The following is a 23,883-nucleotide window of genomic DNA, read 5'->3' as shown; positions in this document are numbered from 1 at the left end:
TTGTATTTAGTGGTCTTCCCTGCCCTGTAAAATAAAAATTCCTGATCGCTCCCATCTTATGTACCCAAAAAAACAAAGCATTATTTGCAGTATATGCTGTATATAATTCAGGTCTCTAGAGCTGTTATTTGTCAATGTTTGACGTAAGCTGCCCAAAAACATGCAAATTACCTGCAGGAAAGGCTAATTTTAGACATCCTCTAATAACCAGTGCACATATCGGTTTCCACTGAGACCCGTTGCTCAGACTTTGTTCTTGCTGGATAAGAGGTAGTCCATCCCAGGATATCCATTGGATTACTATTTCTATTGCCAGTTGCTTATGTTGGAGATTATACAGTACTGTATGTTGGTGTCTCAATGTTTTTTTTCTTTTGCAGGCAACTTCTGATGCAGACCTCAAGGAACACATGGTTGGTATCATATTTAGCAGAAGTAAACTCACCAACTTACAAAAACAGGTATGTCGTCATTGCACAGTTCTAGTTCTATATAATAGCTTCAATTAAATTATAATCAGTTGCAGATAGTGTTTTAACATTATATAATGTAGCATAATATGTTATGGTTTATTCTGTTGTGCTTGTGTGACTATGGTTTTAACTTTAGAGATATTGAAGGGTATTCGCAAAGTGTGTCTGCGACATTAGAATTCCAATGTGCCTCCATACAATGTCGGTCTGGTGACAATTTGATGTATCGGTTACAGGTACCTGAATTTTGGGCACGTACCGCATGCAGAGGCACACAGAGAATAGAGTGTCCACTGCAGCTGAAAATTTTTAAAGCTGGGTTCGCAGAGCTTGATGGGGATTCAGACACTTGTTCCATGTCTCCTTGTGATTGACAGCAGGCAGTGGGTAGATCCATAGCAAATAAACAGACTGGTATTGGCTATAGAATCCACCCACTTTCTGCTGTTGATCAGAGCGGACCTGATGAGAAATTGGTGTCTCAGCTTTCCCTTCAGGCTTCCCCTGCTGTCAGCATTACTGGTTACTAGAAGGCTGCTGGCTGTGAAGCTGACAGTGTCCTTGACAACCAAAGACCGGTAGGGAGGTAAGGAGGTAGCTGCAGCAAATATGACACCTACACTGTGTACAGACACAGGCACTCTGCCTGTCTCTGAACACCAACTTAGAGTTGGTCTTAATTCCCTCCCAGTTTTTTTTTATCTATGAACTGGAGCTACTTCTTTTTTTAATCTGGTGCAGTAATAGCGCCACTTAAGAACTATTAATCTATTGCACGTGTCGGTAAAGCTACCGAAATGAGCAGCAGTAATTATTGAATCTGGCATAGGCCTTTTTAAAATGTCATACCACAAGAAAAGTGTCACTGGGACTTTAATTCACTTGATGTGTGACCCTTGATGTCTTTAAAGAGAACCTGTCATCAAAAATTAAATTGCTGACTTTTGTCTGATATGTGATGGAAAAAATGTAGTAAAAAGTGCGTAAGAAAAAAACAAACTCGTGTTACACCAAAGCATTTAAAATCTCCTGTCCCCCTAAAATAAAAATAAAAAATTTTGAGCTCCACATACACGCATATAGAAATGTAAATGCATGCAGTAGGGAAACATTGATTGTGTTACACACACTGGAGTGAGTGCAATAATTCTAGGTCCATTATTCACCGTTAACTCTAACTTTTTAAAGCGTTGCCTATGGAAAATATAGGGTACCAAAGTTTGCTGCCATTTAAGGGGTGCACGCAATTTTAAGGCTTGACAGGTTGAGTGTCTATTTACTCAGCATGACCTTCTTTCATTTTCTACCAAATTGGATAATATATTGTGTTTAGGCACACTAAACCATTGGGTTAATATTGTGTGACATACAAAATTGGAACCACCCCTAATTTATTCTCTAGGATATCTGCTTTCAGAAAATGTGTAAGGGTTTTACATAATCTTCAGGCTTTAAGATTTTTTTTATTTATTTTTTTAAACATGAGCAGGAAAACAAAATGCAAAACTGATTTGGCAGCAAAAGGGTTAATTTTTGTGAGATCCCAAATCTTCTAATCATACAGTAGAGTACACAGGACTTGTATTCATAGACCATGAGTTACATACTTCTGCCCTCATGTGATTGAACACTGGCAAAAGCTATTACTAGGGCTGCTCCCAGAGTGTACCCATATAACCCCACCCACCATTTTTTTTCTTGGTGTCCTTAGGTTATGGGCCCTTTCCTTTCCGAGAAGTTTATTTATTATTATTTATTATTTACTTTTTCATACATCATGGGATTTTCCGACGGAAAAAGTGCGATCGGATTGTCGTGTTGGAAATTCCGATCGTGTGTGGGCTCCATCAGACTTTTTCCGTCAGAATTTCCAAAACACAAAGTTTGAGAGTAGGCTATAAAATTTTCGGACAACAAAATCCGATCGTTTAAATTCCAATCGTGTGTACACAAATCCGATGCACAAAGTGCCTCGCATGCTCGGAATAAATTAAGAGACGAAAGCTAATGGCTAGTGCCCCGTTTATAGTCCCGACGTATGTCACCGTGTTCAGAACGATCGGATTTTCCGATAACTTTGTGCGACCGTGTGTATGCAAGACAAGTTTGAGCCAACATCCGTCGGAAAAAATCCATGGCTTTTGTTGTCGGAATGTCCAATCGTGTGTACAGGGCATTAGGCTAATATTCATTACCTACTGGGTTATACGCCATCTCTAGGTGAATGGACACTGGTAGACAAAGTCTTAGACAGGAAGTGATCCCCTTTATAACCCCTCCCATACCGGAAGTACATAATTTTTTTTCCCAGTCTACAAGGTAGATGGGCACGTTTGAGCTCCAGGTCTCTAGTACCACAAACGGTTCTTAAATGAATCAAGGGATTGACGGATCTGATCCATTCAACACAGGCTCTATGTGCTTAAATGGTACCCGAGCCTTGCAAAGAAGACACAAGAACCTGCAAGGTTTTGCTTGTAATGTGACCTCCGAGCGCTGGACCATGCGAAGTGGAATCCTGGACACCACAGTGCTAAGACATTCCTGCAGGGTGCTGTACAGGTCCAAGGGAGTGGACCCTAAACATGAAATGGGTACCCAGTCCTTGAAGGTCGTCAAGTGACAGCTACCTACCGTGATGGGTATAGATTGGGCTCTTGGTTTCTAAGCTGCCCTGCGCCTGGGCGGGTAAGTGAAACCCCCTTGTTTACTTTGTGGGGTGTCCCAGTGATTGTAACAATCAGTCAAGCTAGAGGCTGGACACCTGTGTGCGTTGACCATATGGGAAAGTTTTGGGCTAGCTGTGGGTGTTTGCAAAGTACCTTTTTTTTGCTGGTGTCTGGTTGTTTTTTACCTGTATGATGGCGCAAGACAGTACGCCATTTTGCCTTGGTTCGCCATGGCGCAGTGCATTCACAAGAGCGCTGCTGTGCTCAGCAGTTTGGTGGCCATGGCGCACGCGGCTTCGCCATAGGCGTTGTGTGTACTCGGAGCCGCGCGTGCCCTGTAGCCTAATCTGGGCACACGGAGATACATGCTATATGTGAATACAGCCGCTCTCATTTGCTGGGACCGCTCACGCATGTGCAGAATGTCCCGGCGTACAGCCAGCTCGTATGCAAAGCATGCATTGCTTCCAGAAGGCAGCTGTGGGGCAGGCTCTAAACCAGGCATTTGCAGCTGTTCATTTCTCCTTAACCGAGTCGCGTGAGTCACCAGGTGTTGCTTGGCAGGCTAAGGTTTGATGCAGGGTTGTTGCATAGGGGATTGGTGAGCCCTATTAAAGGGCCTCCCTTCTGAGGTGTGTTAATACTACACCCAGGTACTCCCTTTTGTGGCTTCAGAAAAGAGGAGTGGGACTAACACTACGGGGAAGGGCATACCTATGTCGTCAGTAGCTCCTGATGAACCTAGTCGTATCCCTAGTATCTCCTGAAAAACCAGAGACTTCTGGGCAATCAGCCACTGCGCCTATATGATATTGTGCCTACAGTCAACGCTGCTGCTTCACCCTTTATCACCAAGGATGAACTGTCCTTGGCCCTAGCCGGTTTAGAGCACAGGATTGCTGGCATGATTGCCTCCATCCCGCAGGGAGGCAAGAAGCGTGACAGATCCCCCTCCCTTGAGCCTCCTAGTTTGGAGCAGGAATGGGTTGAGGATGGGGAAGAGCTAAAAGCTCAGGATTCTGTGGAGGGCCTGGCAGATGAGTCTGCTTCTGAGCAATCTGGACAAGAAGATATCCAGTTGGTGTCTGCCTATCAGTCACAGAGACTTTTGATCCAGACTCTTACCGAGATGGTTCAAGCTGCCTTTTAAGTTGCCTCTTGCAGAGGTTACTGAGCCCCCCTGCTCCTTTTTGGGGTCCCTTATACCCAATGTTGGAACAGGCAGTGTATGTTGATTGGGAACATCCTGACAGGATTTTTGTTCCTCCTAAGAGGTTTTCCCTTTTATATCCCATGGATGAAAAGTTCGTTAAGTGGAGCATGCCAGCCATAGATGCTGCAGTCTCTTCTTTAAACAAGGACTTCTTTTTAACTTGTCCGGTGGATAAGGCACAGGGCTTGAAAGACCCTGTTGACAAACTGGAGTCATGATTAAAAGCTTCCTTTTCGTTGGCCAGTTCAGCTATTCAGCCAGCTGTTGCAGCAATTGGTATCTGCCAGTCCATAAAGGATCAGGTCAGACGGCCTGACAGTCCTAACCAGGAGGATGATCTTGCTGTAAATAAGATGGATATTCCTCCAGCGTTGTGTTTTGCTATTGATGCCCTTAAGGGACTCAATACCTTAGGTTTCTCGTTTGGCTCTCTTGTCTGTAAATATGCGCAGACTTTTGTGGCTTAAGAACTGGTCAGCCGAGCTTCCTTGTAAGAAGTTATTGGCAGGTTTCCACTTTCATGGGGAACGTACATTTGATGATTTGGACAAATATATACAAAAGATTTCTGGGGGGAAGAGTTCTCTACTTCCTGTGAAGAGAAGCACCAGGCGTCCCCCGTTTAAAACCTCAGGGACTGCTTCCTCAGGTGACTCAGCGCCAAGGCGGTTCCGCTGCCAACAGGGCGTTAGAGGCCAGGGGCAAGCTGCAAGGCCAGGGCCAGAAAAAGCCCTGGCTTCCAAATCTCTTCTAAACCCGGCACCAAGCCCTCCTTTTGAGGGAACGCCCCCACTCTATCGGGTGAGGGGAAGGCTGCTGCACTTTGCGGACCTTTTAGAGAACAGTGATTCGGGACGAGTGGGTCACCTCGACTATATCCTGCGGTTACAAGCTAGAGTTACTGGGGGTTTCCCCTCAGAGGCTTCTAAGATCCAGCCTTCCCTCGGATCCTCCAAAAAGAAACTTACTGTTTCAGGCACTACATCATTTAGTGCATCAAGGAGTGATTGTACAGGTTCCTGTATCTGAAAGGTGAGCAGGGTTTTATTCAAACCTGTTTACGGTTCAAAAACCAAACGGGGACACAAGGTCCATTTTGGATCTAAGATCCCTGAACCAGTATCTACTAATCATGGAGTCTGTCTGTTCAGTTGTAGCCTCGCTCCAGATGGGAGACTTTCTAGCCTCCATTGTTATAAAGGACGCGTATTTAAACGTACCTATCTTTCAGCCTCATCAGAGGTTCCTGTGATTTGCAGTAGAGGAACGTCTTTTTCAGTTTGTGACTCTACCCTTCGGGCTTGCCACAGCTCCCTGGGTGTTCACAAAGGTCCTAGCACCAGTACAGGGTCTTTTAAGGGCCCAAGGGATCTTGGTGCTCTGATATCTGGACAACCTGCTCAGAGATCACTCACTACAGGCTCTAGAACAGAGCATAAACCTGCACAGTGCGGTATTTGGAAAGCTTAGGCTGGGTCATAAATACCGAAAAGTCAGCCTTGAGACCAGCTCAGAGTCTGAAGTATTAAGGTCTGATCCTAGATACGATCAAAGCAAGGGTTTTTCGATCTGCTTTGATCGATGCCCTGAAGGATCGGGTCCATCAGATAAGGGGCACCAGACAACCCTCAATTCGGCTCTGTATGAGTCTTCTAGGAAGGATGGTGATGAATGTAATGAATGGACATATGTAATGAATGTAATGAACGTTAGCCTAACTCATGTGTCCCATGATTTATGAAAAATAGGATTTTTATAACGGCTTACCTGTAAAATTCTTGGTAGTACATCACGGGACACAGAGCACCAGTAATAACTGTATGGGTTATACGCCACCTTCAGGTGATGGACACTGGCATAATTACAGACATGAAGTCCCCCTCCCTATATAACCCCTCCCACACAGGGAGTACCTCAGCTTTTGTAGCAAAGCAATACATATCCCAAAAAAGAGGGGAGGGGCCTCTGTGTCCCGTTATGTACTTTCCAGAAAAGAATTTTACAGGTAAGCTGTTATAAAAAATCCTTTTTTTTTTTCATACATCACGGGACACAGAGCATGGGATGTCCCAAAGCAGTGCCATCTGAGGGGAGGGAGACACAAAAAACAATGCAGACCACCGTCAGACATGAGGACCTATACTGCTGCCTGCAGAACAGTGCGCCCGAGGCAGCATCCACTTGTTGACCTACATCCACCTGATAGAATTTCGTGAATGTATGTACTGATGACCATGTTGCGGCCTTGCAAACCTGAGCCATGGATGCTTGGTGATGAACTGCCCAAGAAGCACTAACTGCCCTGGTAGCGTGTGCCTTAGGAAGAAAAGGTGGATTTTTCCCTTTCAAATCATAGGCCTGAAAAATGACCTGATGGATCCACCTAGAAATAGTTGATTTTGACGCTGCTTGCCCCTTTCTGGGACCTTCTGGTAGCATAAACAAAGCGTCATTTTTCCGTATCTGAGCTGTTGCTTCCAGATAACATTTAACCGCCCTTACTACATCAAGGGAGTGCAGTAAATATTCCTCTGCAGAACGTGGTTCTGGAAAAAACAAAGGTAGAGAAATATCCTGGTTCACATGAAAGCTGGATACTACCTTGGGTAAAAAGGATGGGTGAGGACGTAAGACCACCTTATCTTTATGAATGATTAAGTATGGCTGTTTACAAGAGACTCTTGCGGAGGTTCTTGCCACTAAAAATACCAATTTCTTTGTCACAAGGACCAATGGAGTATCTCACATTAGTTCAAAAGGAAGTTCCTGAAGGACCAACAAAACCAGGTTCAAAACCCGTGGACACAGAGGTGATCTGACCGGAGGATTTATACGTGATACTCCTTGAATAAAGGCCCAAACTAAAGAATGAGAAGCAAGAGGTTTTTGGAAGAAAACTGACAAAGCCGAGACTTGACCCTTGATAGTACTTGTGGCTAATTTCATCTCTACTCCTGATTGCAGGAAGGATAGAATTCTACTTATGACATACTTGCGAGGTTGCCAACCCCGACTCTCGCACCAGGAGATGTAGGACTTCCAGAACCTGTAGTAGATAGCTCTAGAGGCTGGTTTTCTGGCATTAATCAAGGTAGTTATTTACTTGAAAGCCCACGACGCTCTAGAACGAGGGTCTCAATAGCCAAACCATCAAATTCAGCGTTTGTAAGGCAGGATGGAACACTGGTCCTTGCAAAAGCAAATCTGGGCGGGACTGGAGAGTACAAGGATCCCCTACTGCCATCCTCACGATTTCCGTATACTAGGATTTCCTGGGCCAAGCTGGAGCCAGTAGGATTACAAGATTCCGTTCCCCTTTTAATCTGCGTAAAAGATGCGGGAGCAAGCGCACTGGAGGAAACTCATAGATCAGAGAAAACTGATCCCAAGGAGTTACCAAGGCATCTGTTCCGCAAGCCAGCAGATCCCTTGCCCTTGACACAAATTTCTCCAACTTTTTGTTGAACCTGGACGCCTATAGGTCGCCGTCTGTGGTGCCCCACCTTTTGGCATATGGCTCGAAAGACGTCGGGGTGCAGAGACCATTCTCCTGGGAGCAACTGTTGGCGACTTAAGAAGTCTGCCTGCCAATGTTCCACTCCTGTGGGACAAACACTGCAGATAGGCAGGGCACATGCTCTTCTGCCCAAGAAAGAATATGGTTTACCTCTCTCTGGGCAGCACGACTCCTGGTGCCGCCTTGATGATTGATATAGGCTACTGCCATGGCATTGTCTGAACCCAGACAGGACAGCTTCATAGCCTGTCTGTTCAGGGCCAGGCGTGCCGCCCGAATTTATAGAATGTTGATGGGAAGGAACCTTTCAGAATCCGCCCATTCCCCTGGACAGTGTCTTTTTCCAAGACTGCTCCCCAGCCCAAGCGGCTGGCATCGGTTGTCACTATCTTCCAAGTGACAGGTATGAAAGTCTTCCCTTTCTGTAAATTTTTGGCTGACAACCACCAATTGAGACTTTGACGAACACTTGGAATCAAACCCATTGGACAATCCAAATCCTGGCTTTTCCTGCTCCAGGCAGCCAGGATACTGTTTTGCAGAAACCTTGAATGAAATTGGGCATAGGGAACCGCCTCGAATGAGGCTACCATCTTCCCTAACAACCTCATGCAAAGGCGGATGGAAGGCCTCTCCTTTGTCCTGACCGAGAGTACCAGATCTCTTATGGCGCAAACCTTTACCTGGGGTAAAAACGCTTTCTTGTGGGTAGTATCTATGACTAAATCCAACTACTTCAATCTTTTTACTGGTCGGAAGGATGATTTTTCTAGGTTGAGAACCCAACCTAAATGTTCCAGATATCTGACCGTGCTCATCACATGCTGATCTAGCCCTGCAGTTGTCCAGGTATGCCACCGCTGTTATACCCTGGGCTCTCAATCTTGCCAAGAGTGGAGCCAGGACCTTTGTAAACACCCGAGGTGCGGTGGCCAACCCGAAGGGCAAGGCCACAAACTGAAAATGCCTGTTCGACTGCGAATCGCAGGTATCTTTGAGCGGGAAATATTGGAACATGGAGATATGCATCCTTGATGTCTATTGATGCTAGAAGTTCTCCTCTCCAAAGGGTGGATACCACTGAGCGAATTGTTTCCATGCGAAACAAACAAATGTTTAGTAATTGGTTTTAGACCCTTGAGCTCTAAAATGGGTCTGACACTTCCATTTGTTTTTGGCACTGTAAAGAGGTTTGAATAAAACCCCAACCTGTTCTCTTAAGGGAGTCTCTATGATCACCCCCTGAGATAGCAGCCGGTCTAGTGCCTGAAATAAGGACTTTCTTTTTATTGGGTCCTTGGGAACGCTCGATCTTAGAAAGGGAGATGTGGAAACTCTAGTTTGTACCCCAGAGACACTGTGGAGATGACCCATTTGTCATGGATTTCCTCCTGCCAGACTCCTGAAAACTGTCAGAGCCTTCCCCCCACTCGATCGAGCGGGGGCGCCTCTTCATAAGGAGGCCTTGGGACTCTGCTTTGCAGACTTCTGCCCCCAGGGCTTCTTCTGGCCCTGCGTTTGGTTCTAATGTCTTCCTCTTGTAGTTGATGGCGGGCAAATAGAATCTTTAATAGTGTCAACCGCAAAGCAAAAAACCCTGGGCAATTCTGCCAAATCCGGGACCTTTTCCCCTTTGACTTGTTTTACTTTGTCATTAAGAGATTGACAGACGCCGATTGCCGCTACAGCAGGCTGTGCAACTGCACTAGCCATGAAAAATGAGGCTTTAAGCAATGTCTCCAGTCTCTTATCTGCTGGATCCTTAAACACCTGAACATTGCCTACTGGACAAATAAGACTCTTATTCAGAGAGGAAACAGCCGCAAAACAGCTGGCAAACTCCATTTTTTAGTAAACTTCTCCTCCATAGGATAAATCTGAGAGAATCTTTTAGGAGGAATAAAATGTCTATCTGGATGATCCCAGTCAGCATAAATGAGCTGTTCCAGCAACAGGTGCATGGGAAAGCATGTTAACCCTGAAAAGAAGTCCATAGGAATGTCCCAGGAGTTTCTTAACTTACCATTCCCGCTTCAGGGTACAAACTGGAATACTCAGTGACCCAATCTTCACCCATCACAGCGGGTTGGAGTCATGCCAGAGCTTCAAGGATAGGGTCACCTTTTAATGTAGGGTCCACTGCCTTGGACCCTTATAGCGCCCTACCAGAACAAAACCTGTGGTATGAGAATGTGACCAAGGTGCTGGATCCCAGGGCCCAGCTCTCTTAAAGAGAGGCGTTACGGGCAAAACCTTGTTCTTCCGTACCGAGGCTCGGGTACCATTCACTTTATCCTTTGATTGTAGCTGATTGTGCAGCTCCTTGGCCCTGCAGGCCTTTCTAAGGAGCTTCTTTAACACACATCTTAACCGTGACCAACACCTTAGACACTGGCGAAAAACTGAGGTACTCCCTGTGTGGGAGGGGTTATATAGGGAGGGGTTTAGTTGCACAAAGGGGTTATGTAGGGAGGGGTTTAGTTGCACAAAGGGGTTATGTAGGGAGGGGTTTAGTTGCACAAAGGGGTTATGTAGGGAGGGGTTTAGTTGCACAAAGGGGTTATGTAGTAAGGGGTTTAGTTGCACAAAGGGGTTATGTAGTAAGGGGTTTAGTTGCACAAAGGGGTTATGTAGTAAGGGGTTTAGTTGCACAAAGGGGTTATGTAGTAAGGGGTTTAGTTGCACAAAGGGGTTATGTAGTAAGGGGTTTAGTTGCACAAAGGGGTTTCATAGGGAGGGGTTTAGTTGCACAAATTTCCACTGTGGAGCCTCTTATAAGTTAAAGGTAGGGTCTACAGATCACAGGGTGCCTTGCTGGGGCCTGTTGCTTACACATGTATTTGCAAATTTGTGCAACTAAACCCCTGTTTTTGAACGCATACTGTTAGACAGGTTAATCTGGTTGGTCGCAGGCTGGTTGGTAAGTAGAGCTTGGAATTTTTCCAAGGATTTTCCTTGGCTTTCGTTTGATATGGTTTGCCTTCCAATGCTCCTTGCTGCAAAGACCAGTTATAGGTGAGAGCAGTGGCACATTTTTTGTATGCTTGGTTCCTCCTCTCGCCTGGCAGCTCTCTATGGTCCCTTCTCCTCCCGGTGACATCGCGCCTTGCCGAGACTCAGAAGCGCCTGTCAGGCGGAGATTGAGCCGCCTGACAGGGAAGGGAAGACCCGGGTTCTTTGCTTGTGCCGGGTGCAGGAGCATACTCTGCACATCTTTGAAAGCAGGCGCAGCTCTGCAGTGTTGTAGGGGCGGTAGTCACAGTCACAGTTGTCCAGAAAGATTAACAGCACACTGCCAGCACTGCGCCACCTTCCTAAAATTGCCCCCCCCCTGTACCGACCCTGGCTCCTATTCACACAGTATGCTATGCCTAAATTGTTTAGATGTTTCTCAGGACAAGGTGTTATGGCTGACTGCAAGGTTGTGTTTTTTTTTTTTAACAATGTTAAGCTGGATACACACTATACAATTTTTGTTAGATTTCCTTTAGGTTTACCTTCAACTAGGTAGTGCAAGGGCCTGCCTGATTGCATACAAATTGAAAGTGTTTAGGTTTGACCTCCATATTATATGGTTTTGGTAAATCTAAAAGAAAAAAAACTGAAGAAAATTGTATAGTGTGTATCCATCTTTAGAGTAACCCCCCCGCTGGTAGAGGACAGCGATTTATGCTAGCAATAATCACAAGTGAAACAATCCAGCAGGCTGCTTGTACCCAAGTTGATCGATCAACTTGGTACATTCAGCCTGTCAACACAAAGTTCGAATCTCGATTTATACGCTCTATGGCCGGCCTAAAACTGCAACTGATTTTCAAAGATTAAAAAAAACCTTTTGGTGTTTACATCTACCTTTTATTATTGTATGTGGTGGTTAGGAAATATTATAAATAGTGTGTATAAATGTAACTGCATTTGTTTTGATAGATGATTTAATCTTGATTCAATCTTGATTTAATTTGTTTCCTGATGATTGTGCATCATATGACTTGCAGGTATGTGCTCACATAGTACAAGCAATCAGAATGGAGGCTACACGCGTTCGAGAAGAGTGGGAACATGCTATTTCCAGCAAGGAAAATGCAAACTCACAGCCAAATGATGAGGATGCTTCTTCTGATGCTTATTGTTTTGAACTGCTATCTATGGTTCTTGCTCTGAGTGGGTCTAATGTTGGAAGGCAGTATTTGGCTCAGCAGTTGACTTTACTACAAGATCTCTTCCATCTGCTGCACACAGCTTCTCCCAGAGTACAGAGGCAGGTGAGTGCATCAGCTTTCATTTTCCTCTCCCATAGAAGTTTCTGCTTGTTCACAACATAATCATACCTGATTGGGAAAACTCGCATTTTAGACCTAATTTAGATTAGGCCAATTCACAAATGTTTGTGAATATCTGATTTATTTACCAAATCATTAAATCATTTGACTTTTTCTGTAGGTAAGTCTTGCAAAAACCCCTGCCCCCCCCCCCCCCCCCCAAATCATGTTGTTGGAACAGGAAACCCATGCTGTGATTTTTTTTTTTTTCCCCCCCAAATATAATTTCTTTCTCGTACATAACGGGACACAGAGCCTCAGTAATTACTGATGGGTTATATGGGTATCACAAGGTGATTGGACAGGAATTTCAACCCCCTATATAACCCCTCCCCTTACTGGGGATATCTGTTTTTTAGCCAGTGTCTTAGGTGTTGGTTACGAATAAGATGTGCTGCACTGAGCTCCAAAGGAATATCCTACACTGGGGCAAGCCATGCAACCGGATCCATTCAAAGTGCTTTTTCAGGCCAAATTGGATGGTACCCGGGCCTCGTGTCCGAAGAAACGAGGTTTTACCTGTAACGCTTCTCTTTTTAGAGAGCTGGACCCCGAGATCCAGTATTTGTTTTTTTTTCAGCCATATCCCTGGCGGGGTGCTTTACGGGGCCAGACTGCGGATCCTCCTATTCAAGGGGGCCCCAGTCTCTGAAGAGGTGAGAGGTGAAAGGTGAAGATTGGGTCTGTATAACAGAACCCTGCAGCTGGATAAGGTAAGGGAGACTCCTCAAGAATTTTTTAATTCTAGTAGGTTTTCTCCTCTAAGTAAATGTATGCTATGCCTATTGTCGCCACTGGGGGCTGCCAAGAGCACATACCTTTCCATGCTTGTTCTGTCTGTCTGTGTCCACGCTGTACGCTCCTCCAGCCAGGCTCCAGGTAGGATGGGTTGGGGGGTTCTCTCCTTAGGATGCTTCCCCCCATGAATTAGGGGGGGCCGGGGTGGCCTGTACAAACAGCGGTAGTATACCGCACTACCGCAGCCGCTACAGCGTTTTCGGTAGGTTCCCCATCCACCAGCCCTTCTCTCTCCTCCACCCCTGCCTCCCCTCCATGCTTGTCCCTAGGATCGGAGCCTCGGCTCACGTGGGAAAGCACACGTTTTTGAAAAAAACGAGGGGGGGCGGAGCATTAACGCGACGTCTGGCGTGATTAGACACCCACATCACTGGCTACACAGGCTATAAAGTGCACTCTCTTTCAGGTGCACACAGCCTATGGAGGGACACAGCGCTGACAGGCGCATGTGAGGTGGGACACAGGCATTCTCCCAGGCAGCATTTACTTAAAACAAAAACACAAAACCTCTGCGCTTAGGACAAAAAGAGGGGGATAAGATATGGAAACAAGAGGGCAAGGAGGAGGAGGGAAAAGACCGGGGGGGAGGGGGGGGGATACCAGTGGATGGTGCAAGGGGTAAAAAACCCCAAAAAGAGAGAAATGGGGAAGGAGGAAAAAGAAAAAAGAAAGAAAGGTATGCTGCCACCTTTAGTTAGGCCCTCAAAGAGGACTAACATATATAAGAAATTTTAAATAGAGGTATGGCGCTTCCTTGTAAAGTGTGTGTTTGATAATAATGTGACTGATATGAACTATACCATACACAAACGGTGATAAATGATCATATAAATGACCCCATATCTGGTAAAAATATATATGTGATACAAGACGTGATAAAGACCCTAATTACATAACATACACCTATATGCCCAGGTAATTTCCAAAAAACACCACTAGGTGTAGCTCCTGATACACTATGCAGCTAATATGATGATTCCAACATGTATATATGCAAAAAATAATAATAATAATATACCAGTGCAATCAGATCCAAAAAAATTATGTACCCAAATGGTCTGCAAAATGTGTAATAGCTTATATGGATAGAAAGAAATTCTGTCACAAGTGATGCATCCCAAACTGCAAATAGCAGAAAAATATATGTATATAAATATGCAAAAAAGTTGTATGCCAGTGCAATCAAATCCAAAAAATTATGTATCCAAATGATCTACAAATAGTGTCTAAACATGTTTGAATAAAGAAAAAATAAAATAAAATAAAATAAAATAAAAAAATAAAAAAAAAATAAAATAAAAAACACAAAAAACTGTCACACGTGATACGTCCCAGACTGCAAATAGCAGATGAAGAAAAGTTCCAAGAGCTTAGTGACTGTGGTGCCCTTATAGATGAAAAATCCGTGACTTCTGTGCTCCCCCTTTGGCTCCCCACTCACCGACTCCCACCACCCCTGCAGGGGTAACATACACTTCAGGATCCCAATCCCGTCCTCTTGGCCGATATCCCGTGGTCACTGAGATAGGATGTCCTCTCTCCCAGGCGTTTCCAAATAGCCTCTTTGTACCACCTCTTCCAAGACGGGGATCCCCAAAGAAATCCTGTCCATGTGTTCAGATTAAGAGCAGATTAATCTGAACACATGGACAGGATTTCTTTGGGGATCCCCGTCTTGGAAGAGGTGGTACAAAGAGGCTATTTGGAAACGCCTGGGAGAGAGGACATCCTATCTCAGTGACCACGGGATATCGGTCAAGAGGACGGGATTGGGATCCTGAAGTGTATGTTACCCCTGCAGGGGTGGTGGGAGTCGGTGAGTGGGGAGCCAAAGGGGGAGCACAGAAGTCACGGATTTTTCATCTATAAGGGCACCACAGTCACTAAGCTCTTGGAACTTTTCTTCATCTGCTATTTGCAGTCTGGGACGTATCACGTGTGACAGTTTTTTGTGTTTTTTATTTTATTTTTTATTTATTTTTTTATTTTATTTTATTTTATTTTATTTTTTCTTTATTCAAACATGTTTAGACACTATTTGTAGATCATTTGGATACATAATTTTTTGGATTTGATTGCACTGGCATACAACTTTTTTGCATATTTATATACATATATTTTTCTGCTATTTGCAGTTTGGGATGCATCACTTGTGACGGAATTTCTTTCTATCCATATAAGCTATTACACATTTTGCAGACCATTTGGGTACATAATTTTTTTGGATCTGATTGCACTGGTATATTATTATTTTTTGCATATATACATGTTGGAATCATCATATTAGCTGCATAGTGTATCAGGAGCTACACCTAGTGGTGTTTTTTGGAAATTACCTGGGCATATAGGTGTATGTTATGTAATTAGGGTCTTTATCACGTCTTGTATCACATATATATTTTTACCAGATATGGGGTCATTTATATGATCATTTATCACCGTTTGTGTATGGTATAGTTCATATCAGTCACATTATTATCAAACACACACTTTACAAGGAAGCGCCATACCTCTATTTAAAATTAGCATTTACTTAAAACACCAGACTGAGCATTGGTAGCAGCGGCAGTTGCTGAACTACATCGCTCAGCAGTCAGTGTTTGTTTGTGGTACCTCCACCTTTTGTTGCTTTGCACTATGGGTAGAAGAGGTACAAATGAACCGAAAACCAGAGGCTCTAGGGGATCTCCCTTAGGCTTTGAGGACCCCCCTTCTGAAGGACCTGGGATGGCTGGCCAGGGTGAGCCGTCGGGGTCGGGGGCTGCATCTGCTTCTGGCACTTCAGCCCCTGTATACATTATGCAGGAGGTTTTTTCCCTCAACCATTAATGGATTAGAGGAAAGACTAATGGCCTTAATCGCATCTTCACTCAGTGGAAGAAAACGTGCTAGGTCTCCCTCTGTTACCCAGGACCCTTAAGCAGAGGAACTCTGGGGAAAAAGGAGAGGAATCCCTCTCAGAGGATCGGGATGAGACTAATGATTCCTCTTCTGGGGAATCTAGTGGAGAAGGGCCCTCTTCAGCTTCTCAGGATGAGAAGGTGTTAGTGCAAATTCTTGCTGGATTGGTCCGCTCCACATTTAAGTTGCCCGTATCTGAGTCAGTTAAAGAACCCACCTCTTCTTTGGGTTTACTGAAGCCTCCTCAAACACATGCTTTTCCTGTTCAAAGTTTGCTAGAAAAGCTCATTTATTCTGAGTGGGATCACCCAGATAAAAAATTTTTTCCGCCTAAAAAAGTTTTCAACACTTTATCCTATGGAGGAAAAATTTAGAAAAATGTGGGGTATACCGGCAGTTGACGCCGCCATTTCCTCCGTAAATAAAAGTCTGACTTGTCCTGTCGACAATGCTCAGATGCTTAAGGATCCAACTGATAAAAAAATGGAATTCCTGTTAAAAAATATTTTTTCCTTAGCAGGTTCAGTAGCTCAACCTGCAGTGGCAGCAATCGAGTCTGTCAATACTTGAGAGACCATGTTAAACAGGTCCTCAAAGTTTTACCTGAACAGCAAGCCCGGGGGTTGGCCAACCTTCCAGCGGCTTTATGTTTTGCTGTTGACGCAATCAGAGATTCTATCATCCAAACCTCTCGCCTTTCGCTTTGGTTGGTAGAATCTTATGGTTGAAAAATTGGTCAGCCGAATCATCATGTAAGAAGCTTCTGGCTGGATTTCCATTTCGTAGTGCAAGGCTGTTTGAAGAGGATTTGGACAATTATATCCAAAAGATCTCTAGTGGGAAAAGCACACTCTTACCGGTTAAGAAAAGGAGCAAACGTCCCTCTTTTAAACGGGCTCTTTCCCCAGTGCCAGGAGCATCAGCCTCCAGGCAGTCGCGACGGCCTCCTCCGTCAGGCTCAAGAAATAAGTTTCAGAGTTGACCCCAGGGACAAAAGGATTCCTGGGGGAAGAAGCCTACTAGACAAGACGCTAAAGCCTCTTTATGAAGGAGCGCCCCCGATCGCTTGGGTGTGGGGAAGACTGCTACAGTTCTCAAAGCTCTGGCAGGAAGATTTCCAGGACAGATGGGTAGTCTCCACGGTAACTCTAGGTTACGAACTGTAGTTCCGAGCATTCCCCTCTCCTCGTTTCCTCAGATCAAATGTCCCCAGAGATCCAGAGAAAAAGCAGTCTCTCCTTCTAGTGTTAGAGCGACTATTGTCGCAAAAGGTCATCGTGGTGGTTCCCACGGAAGAGCAGGGATTGGGGTTTTATTCAAACCTTTTCACGGTTCAAAAACCAAATGGGGTTGTCAGACCCATTCTGGATCTAAAGGATCTAAACCGATTCCTAAAGATTCGATCCTTTCGCATGGAATCAATTCTATCAGTAGTCTCCATCCTACAAGGAGGAGAATTTCTGGCGTCAATAGACATCAAGGATGCGTACCTACATGTACCCATTTTCCCTGCTCATCAAAAGTACTTGCGTTTCGAAGTAGAAAAACGCCACTTTCAGTTTATAGCCCTGCCTTTCGGGCTAGCCACTGCACCTCGGGTGTTTACAAAGATCTTGGCTCCTCCTCTGGCCAGATTAAGGGCCCAAAGTATAACTGTCATAGCATACCTAGACGACCTGCTCTTGATAGACCGGTCGGTAGTCTGCCTGGACCAGAACTTGGTCACCACAGTCAACTACTTGGAATCCCTAGGTTGGATTCTCAACTTGGAAAAAAGTCTTTCTTAAAACCAGTAAGAAGACTAGAGTATTTGGGCCTGGTCATAGATACAAGCCAAAAGAAGGTATTTTTACCTCAGGCAAAGATCAGTGCCTTGAAAGAACTGATTCAGGTAGTCAGGACAAAAAAGGGTCCTTCTGTTCGCCTTTGTATGAGGCTGCTGGGAAAGATGGTGGCTTCATTTGAAGCAGTTCCCTATGCTCATTTTCATTCGAGACTGCTGCAACACAGTATCCTGTCTGCCTGGAACAAGAAAGTGCAGGCATTAGATTTTGCCATGTGACTGTCTCCTACAGTGCCTCAGAGCCTCAGTTGGTTGTTAATACCCGAAAACCTGCAAAAAGGGAAATCTTTTTTTACCGGTTACCTGGACATTGGTAACAATGGATGCCAGTCTTTCGGGTTGGGGAGCAGTTCTGGAACAGTCTGCGGTCCAAGGGGAATGGTCCAAAATCGAAAGGACCTTACCCATCAACATTCTGGAGATCCGTGCGGCATATCTAGCCCTAAAGGCCTGGACTCTCAGGCTACAGGGTTGCCCTGTCAGGATCCAGTCCGACAATGCCACAGCAGTGGCTTATATCAATCATCAAGGAGGCACCAAGAGTCGTGCAGCTCAGGGAGAAGTGAACCAGATTTTAGTCTGGGCAGAAAAGCATGTGCCATGCATATCAGCAGTTTTCATTCCGGGGATAGAGAACTGGCAGGCGTACTATTTGAGTCGCCAGCGGTTAGTCCCAGGGGAATGGTCTCTTCACCCCGTCTTTTGGGCCATATGCCAAAGATGGGGGGTTCCAGATGTAGCATCCAGATTCAACAAAAAGATCGACAAGTTTGTGGCAAGAACAAAGGATCCTCTTGCATGCGGGACAGATGCATTGGTGATTCCGTGGCATCGGTTCTCACTGATTTATGCATTCCCTCCTACTCTGCTACTGCCACAACTCCGTTGCAGGATCAGGCAGGAAAAGCAGTCGGTACTTCTGGTGGCCCCAGCTTGGCCCAGGAGAGCTTGGTATGCAGAAATAGTAAGGATGACAGTGGGTTCCCCGTGGACCCTACCGTCACGTCCAGACCTGTTATCTCAAGGTCCAGTGTTCCATCCTGCCTTACAAATGCTGAATTTGACGCTTTGGCTATTATAACCCATGTTCTGAAGAATTGTGGGCTTTCAAGTCCTGTGATCTCTACCTTGATCAATGCAAGGAAGCCAGCTTCCAGAGTAATTTATCAGTCTGGAAGCCTTATGTATCCTGGTGTGAAGCCAGGGGTTGACATCCCAAAAAATATGTCATAGGTAGAATTCTTGACTTTCTACAAATGGGAGTAGAAATGAAGCTGGCCTTAAGTACCATCAAGGGCCAGGTCTCGGCCTTATCCATATTATTTCAACGGCTACTTGCTTCATTCTTTGGTCCGAAACTTTATGCAGGGGGTGATGCGTCTTAATCCTCCGGTTAAGGCGCCCCTAAACCCCTGGGACTTGAATTTGGTTCTGTCAGTTTTACAAAAACAGCCTTTTGAACCAATATGTCAAATTCCCTTGGTTTTGCTGACAAGAAAGTTAATTTTACTGGTATCCATTTCTTCTGCTAGAAGAGTATCAGAATTAGCAGCCCTTTCCTGTAAAGAGCCTTATTTAATCTTGCATAAGGATAGAGTGGTATTGCGCCCTCATCCTAGCTTTCTACCAAAAGTGGTTTCAGATTTCCATCTAAACCAAGATATTGTTCTGCCTTCCTTTTTTCCAGATCCCTGTTCTATGGAAGAAAGGTCACTACATTTTTTGGATGTAGTAAGAGCAGTCAAGGCCTATCTGGAAGCAACTGCTCAAATTCGCAAAACGGATGTTTTGTTCGTACTGCCAGAAGGTCCCAATAGAGGACAGGCAGCGTCAAAGTCTATCATTTCTAAATGGATTCGACAAATGATTATTCAAGCTTACGGTTTGGAACAGAAAATTCCACCTTTTCAAATCAAGGCACACTCCACAAGGGCTATTAGTGCTTCTTGGGCGGTGCATCACCAGGCCTCTATGGCTCAAATCTGCAAGGCCGCAACCTGGTCTTCAGTCCATACATTCACCAGATTTTATCAGGTGGATGTGGGAAGGCATGAGGATATCGCCTTTGGGCGTAGTGCTTCAGTGTATCAGGTAGCGGTACGAGGTCCTCAGGTCTGATTACACCCTACGTTGTATGGTCCCCTCCCCTCAAATAGCATTGCTCTGGGACATCCCATCAGTAATTACTGAGGCTCTGTGTCCCGTGATGTACGATAAAGAAAATAGGATTTTTATAACAGCTTACCTGTAAAATCCTTTTTCTTTTGAAGTACATCACGGGACACAGAGATCCCGCCCCTCTTCTAATACACTTATATTGCTTTGCTACAAAACTGAGGTATCCCCAGTAAGGGGAGGAGTTATATAGGGGGTTGAACTTCCTGTCTAGGGTGTGACCAGTGTCCAATCACCTTGTGATATCCATATAACCCATCAGTAATTACTGAGGCTCTGTGTCCCGTGATGTACCTCAAAAGAAAAGGATTTTACAGGTAAGCTGTTATAAAAATCCTATTTTTTATTGAAACTCAAGGGCAAAACCAAGTCATTACATCCAAAATGTTTAGACATTGAGAACATAGAGGGTGGCGGGGGGCAATATAGAATATGAAATGGCGCTGGTTCAGAATAATAGTCTGTTAAAGGTTTTTTGATACGAAAAGGGCCATTTCCTCTTCAAATAGGACAAACTGGTTCTAAAGCCCTCAGGTCTTTTTTTTACGTTTATGCTGTGCTGTAATTATCGAGTCTATGCCATGTTTTTTTTATTTTTTTTAAACACCGGCCTCATTGTGACATGGCCAAACAGAAAGCCCATGTTCACTGCTCTAAACAGATTGGTAGATCCCGCAAACAACTGGATCCACTTGATGAATCTGCTATTAGATATAATGTTTAGGGATTCACCCATCTTAGCTTGGAGATCTTTTGACAGTGCCTTTCCAGTCGGTTGATGGTTTACCTCAGTTGCTCTACCAGGGACTGAAATGCTCCAGGAAAGCTATTTTCATGCTGAGCGAATCAATTTGACCACAGCTGATCAGTTAAAAGTCAAATGGCTTTGTGTGTCGTTGAGAAGGTGATTAGCTACACCTAAATGAATTTACAAGTCAGTTTATTTGGGGGGAGGGGGTGGCAGGGTGATCTTTTTCCAACTCCACGATTCTGTTTCTGTTTAAAAAAAAAAAAAAAAAAATTCTGACATTGGTATCTTTCACTTGGATGTTATGCACTGAGTAAATACAGTTTGATAAAATGTGATTATTTTAAAGGGGGATGATTCTTTTCTGTACCCACTGTAGACATTCACATTGTTCTATCTTGAGTGCCCAGTGTTTGTATTAATATTATTATTATACGCGATTTATTTAGCGCCAACAGTTTACGCAGCGCTTTACAATGTATAGGGGAGACAACACAATTACAGTACAGTTCAATACAAAAGGTACAGGAGCGCTTACATTCTAAAGGGAGGGGGTGGTGGTACAAAAGGTAATAGCTGCAGAGAATGATTTGATGGGGGGTGTAATAAACATATTATGTGCTATAGATACCTTTTTATGGTTTTTTTATTAGAGATGCAAAAACAGTTGTGTGTTTTTTTTTTTGTTTTTTTTTGCTGCTTTATAGGTGACCTCTTTGCTTCGTCGCGTTCTGCCTGAAGTGACACCATCTCGTCTTGCTAGCATCATTGGTGTCAAGTCGCTGCCACCAGCAGACATCAGTGACATCATCCACTCTACAGAGAAAGGAGACTGGAACAAGCTTGGAATTTTGGATATGTTCCTGGGATGCATTGCTAAGGCACTCACAGTCCAGTTGAAGGCCAAGGGAACACCAATCACTGGCACTGCAGGGATGAGTGCTGGGAAAGGCGTAACAACGGTCACTTTGCCAATGATCTTTAATTCTAGGTATCTACTACCAGTTCTTGCACTGTACCACAGGCCCGAGTCCAACAGTTTGTTCTAGCCAGTGTTCAGTGTCTTTCTAAGGCCCCTTTCAGACTGAGCAGAATCCGTCTCCTCAACAAGGGATCTCTCCGCTGATCCCCACTAAGCAGGTGGCTGACAGGTCTGCTGCTCTCTATGGGGCGGTCGAATGGAAACAAACTGCTTGTCCATTTCCATCCGATTGGCATCCAATCTGTTCCCCATCCTTCTGTTTTTAGCGCATCGGATGCCGGACGATGACAGTGGACACATGTCTGCTGACATCCGCCGCCACATAGAGAACAATGGGTGGTCCGTTCGGGTTCGCTTGAAAAACAGGCAGGCAGACCTGATCAGTCCACTGGTGTGAAAGGGGCCTAAATGGATCAATAATTAAGTTTTGGGTTGACTTGTGTCCAACAATGTTAAGTTTAATGAATGCACATTTTTCTAGTCTAATTATGTATTTTATTTATTTTTTTTGTGAGTTTCTCTTTTTACTGTTGTGCTTCTTTAGCGTATATAAAACAAAGATTAACACCTGGAGAAAAGTGGTGGTAGTTTAGTTTAGTGCATGCACAACAAGCTGCTTCTCCTGTAACCAAAATTATATTCTTGTTTGTTTTTGCTTCTTTTAATCAGTTACCTTAGGAGAGGTGAGAGTCACTGGTGGATGAAAGGCTCAACTCCAACTCAGATTGCAGAGATAATCATTAAATTGATTAAAGATATGGCAGCTGTAAGTATTTTACAAATTTTACCTGTGTTTATATGGTATCTTTTTTTCATGATGCTTTTTTGGCAGCCTGATGTAAAAATAAAAAAATGTGCTTTGTTTCTGTTCTTTGACTACTGTATTAATAGGGTCACCTCTCAGAGGCATGGTCTCGTGTCACTAAGAATGCAATTGCAGAGACAATCATTGCACTGACAAAAATGGAAGAGGAGTATCGTTCTCCCGTACGATGTATTGCAACTACTAGGGTAAGGTTCTGTATATATTTTTGGTTTTAAACATTCAAGTGAACCTATGCACAGATTATGCAAACAAACGTATTTACATAGTCTGAACAAGTGGTAAAAACACTTTAAAACCTTCATTCACCTCTGTAGCTCTTGTGAAGCATTGTGAAGAAATAACTTTTCATGAGAGAAAATCTTGGTGGGCTGCAAAACAAAAAATGTGTAGGCCTGCACAGGTTAACCCCCTCAACTACCTAGCATGCCTCAAGTTTTTTCTAATATACTAGAAAGATGGTAATTTCTCTCCGTTCTGTTGGACAAATTCTAACCTTTTTTTTTTTTTTGCTAGTTTTTCTTTCTTCTGCAATCCCAGATTGACCTTTCCTCACCCTTTGGAGTACCATACCCAGACCCAACTGGACTATACATTGTGAGGCTAGCCTGGAAACGACCTTTTTATACTAGGTTACACATTGGGCTATTTCCAGACCATTTTCTGCTAACAAGTTAGCCACAGAGTACTTTCCAAGTCCAGAGCTACTGGCATTGCTGCTTTTGCCTTGTCTCTTAAGACTCCCCCCATGAGTAGGGATCCTTTTAATTTCCTGCTTTCCATCAGTTTTACAATGGAAGGGGTTAATGCTTTGGTACCAGGTGCTGCCATTATCCATTGGGTAGTGTGTCCCATTCGCTCTCCGTGTTCTCTTTCCCACCATTAAACATAGAGAAAGCATTATCCCACTGCCAAGTGGATCACCAGTCTGTTCCCATTGCCCATCAATAGTGACCTTGGTCACCTCTGGCCTTTAGACCCACATTGGATACCAGCAGCCTGGGTGTTTTGTGTACCGTACCGAATGCCATGCCTTGCCTCTTACCCTGAGAGTAGCTGCATTCCCACTGTGTGGTTATAGCATGTCTGCATCTAGACACAGAAGGAACAATCCTACTGCAGTGGTTGACACTAGCTGACGCTCTCCACAATTTTAGGCATCTGTACTCTAACTTCTGGGGTCTACCCTTGACATCATCATCAAGTTTATCACTGGGGGTCAGAGTATTCACCTTCCTCAACAGACGTCCACATTAAGGTTGGCTTCCTTTACCTATTTTTTTTGGAGTAGACAAACCCAGAGACTCTATTTTTTTTTCGTTCAACCGCTGCAACGTATTCTGACAATGGGGAGACTTCCCTGCTGTCAGAATACACTGATCAGTGTTGCAGGCTATAGCCTGCAGCGCTGATCAAGTGGCA

At 44.4% G+C, this 23,883-nt stretch overlaps 1 protein-coding gene across 18 annotated transcripts in view; it reads left to right on the top strand.

The window, feature by feature from the left end:
• The window catches only part of MYCBP2 (MYC binding protein 2), a 370,986-nt gene that overhangs the window by 332,143 nt on the left and 14,960 nt on the right, over positions 1 to 23,883 (top strand). For all 18 annotated transcript variants that reach the window (XM_073614281.1, XM_073614278.1, XM_073614285.1 and 15 more), the window contains 5 exons: positions 381 to 461; positions 11,868 to 12,134; positions 21,364 to 21,647; positions 22,308 to 22,404; positions 22,530 to 22,649. In XM_073614281.1, the coding sequence (XP_073470382.1) occupies positions 381 to 461; positions 11,868 to 12,134; positions 21,364 to 21,647; positions 22,308 to 22,404; positions 22,530 to 22,649 (849 nt within the window). The remainder of the gene's footprint in view (positions 1 to 380; positions 462 to 11,867; positions 12,135 to 21,363; positions 21,648 to 22,307; positions 22,405 to 22,529; positions 22,650 to 23,883) is intronic.

The sequence above is a fragment of the Aquarana catesbeiana genome, linkage group LG02 (assembly GCF_042186555.1).
Source record: "Aquarana catesbeiana isolate 2022-GZ linkage group LG02, ASM4218655v1, whole genome shotgun sequence".
Lineage (NCBI taxonomy): Eukaryota > Metazoa > Chordata > Amphibia > Anura > Ranidae > Aquarana > Aquarana catesbeiana.
The sequence above is the reverse complement of the archived record's forward strand: the minus strand, read 5'-3'. Positions and strand labels throughout refer to the sequence as shown.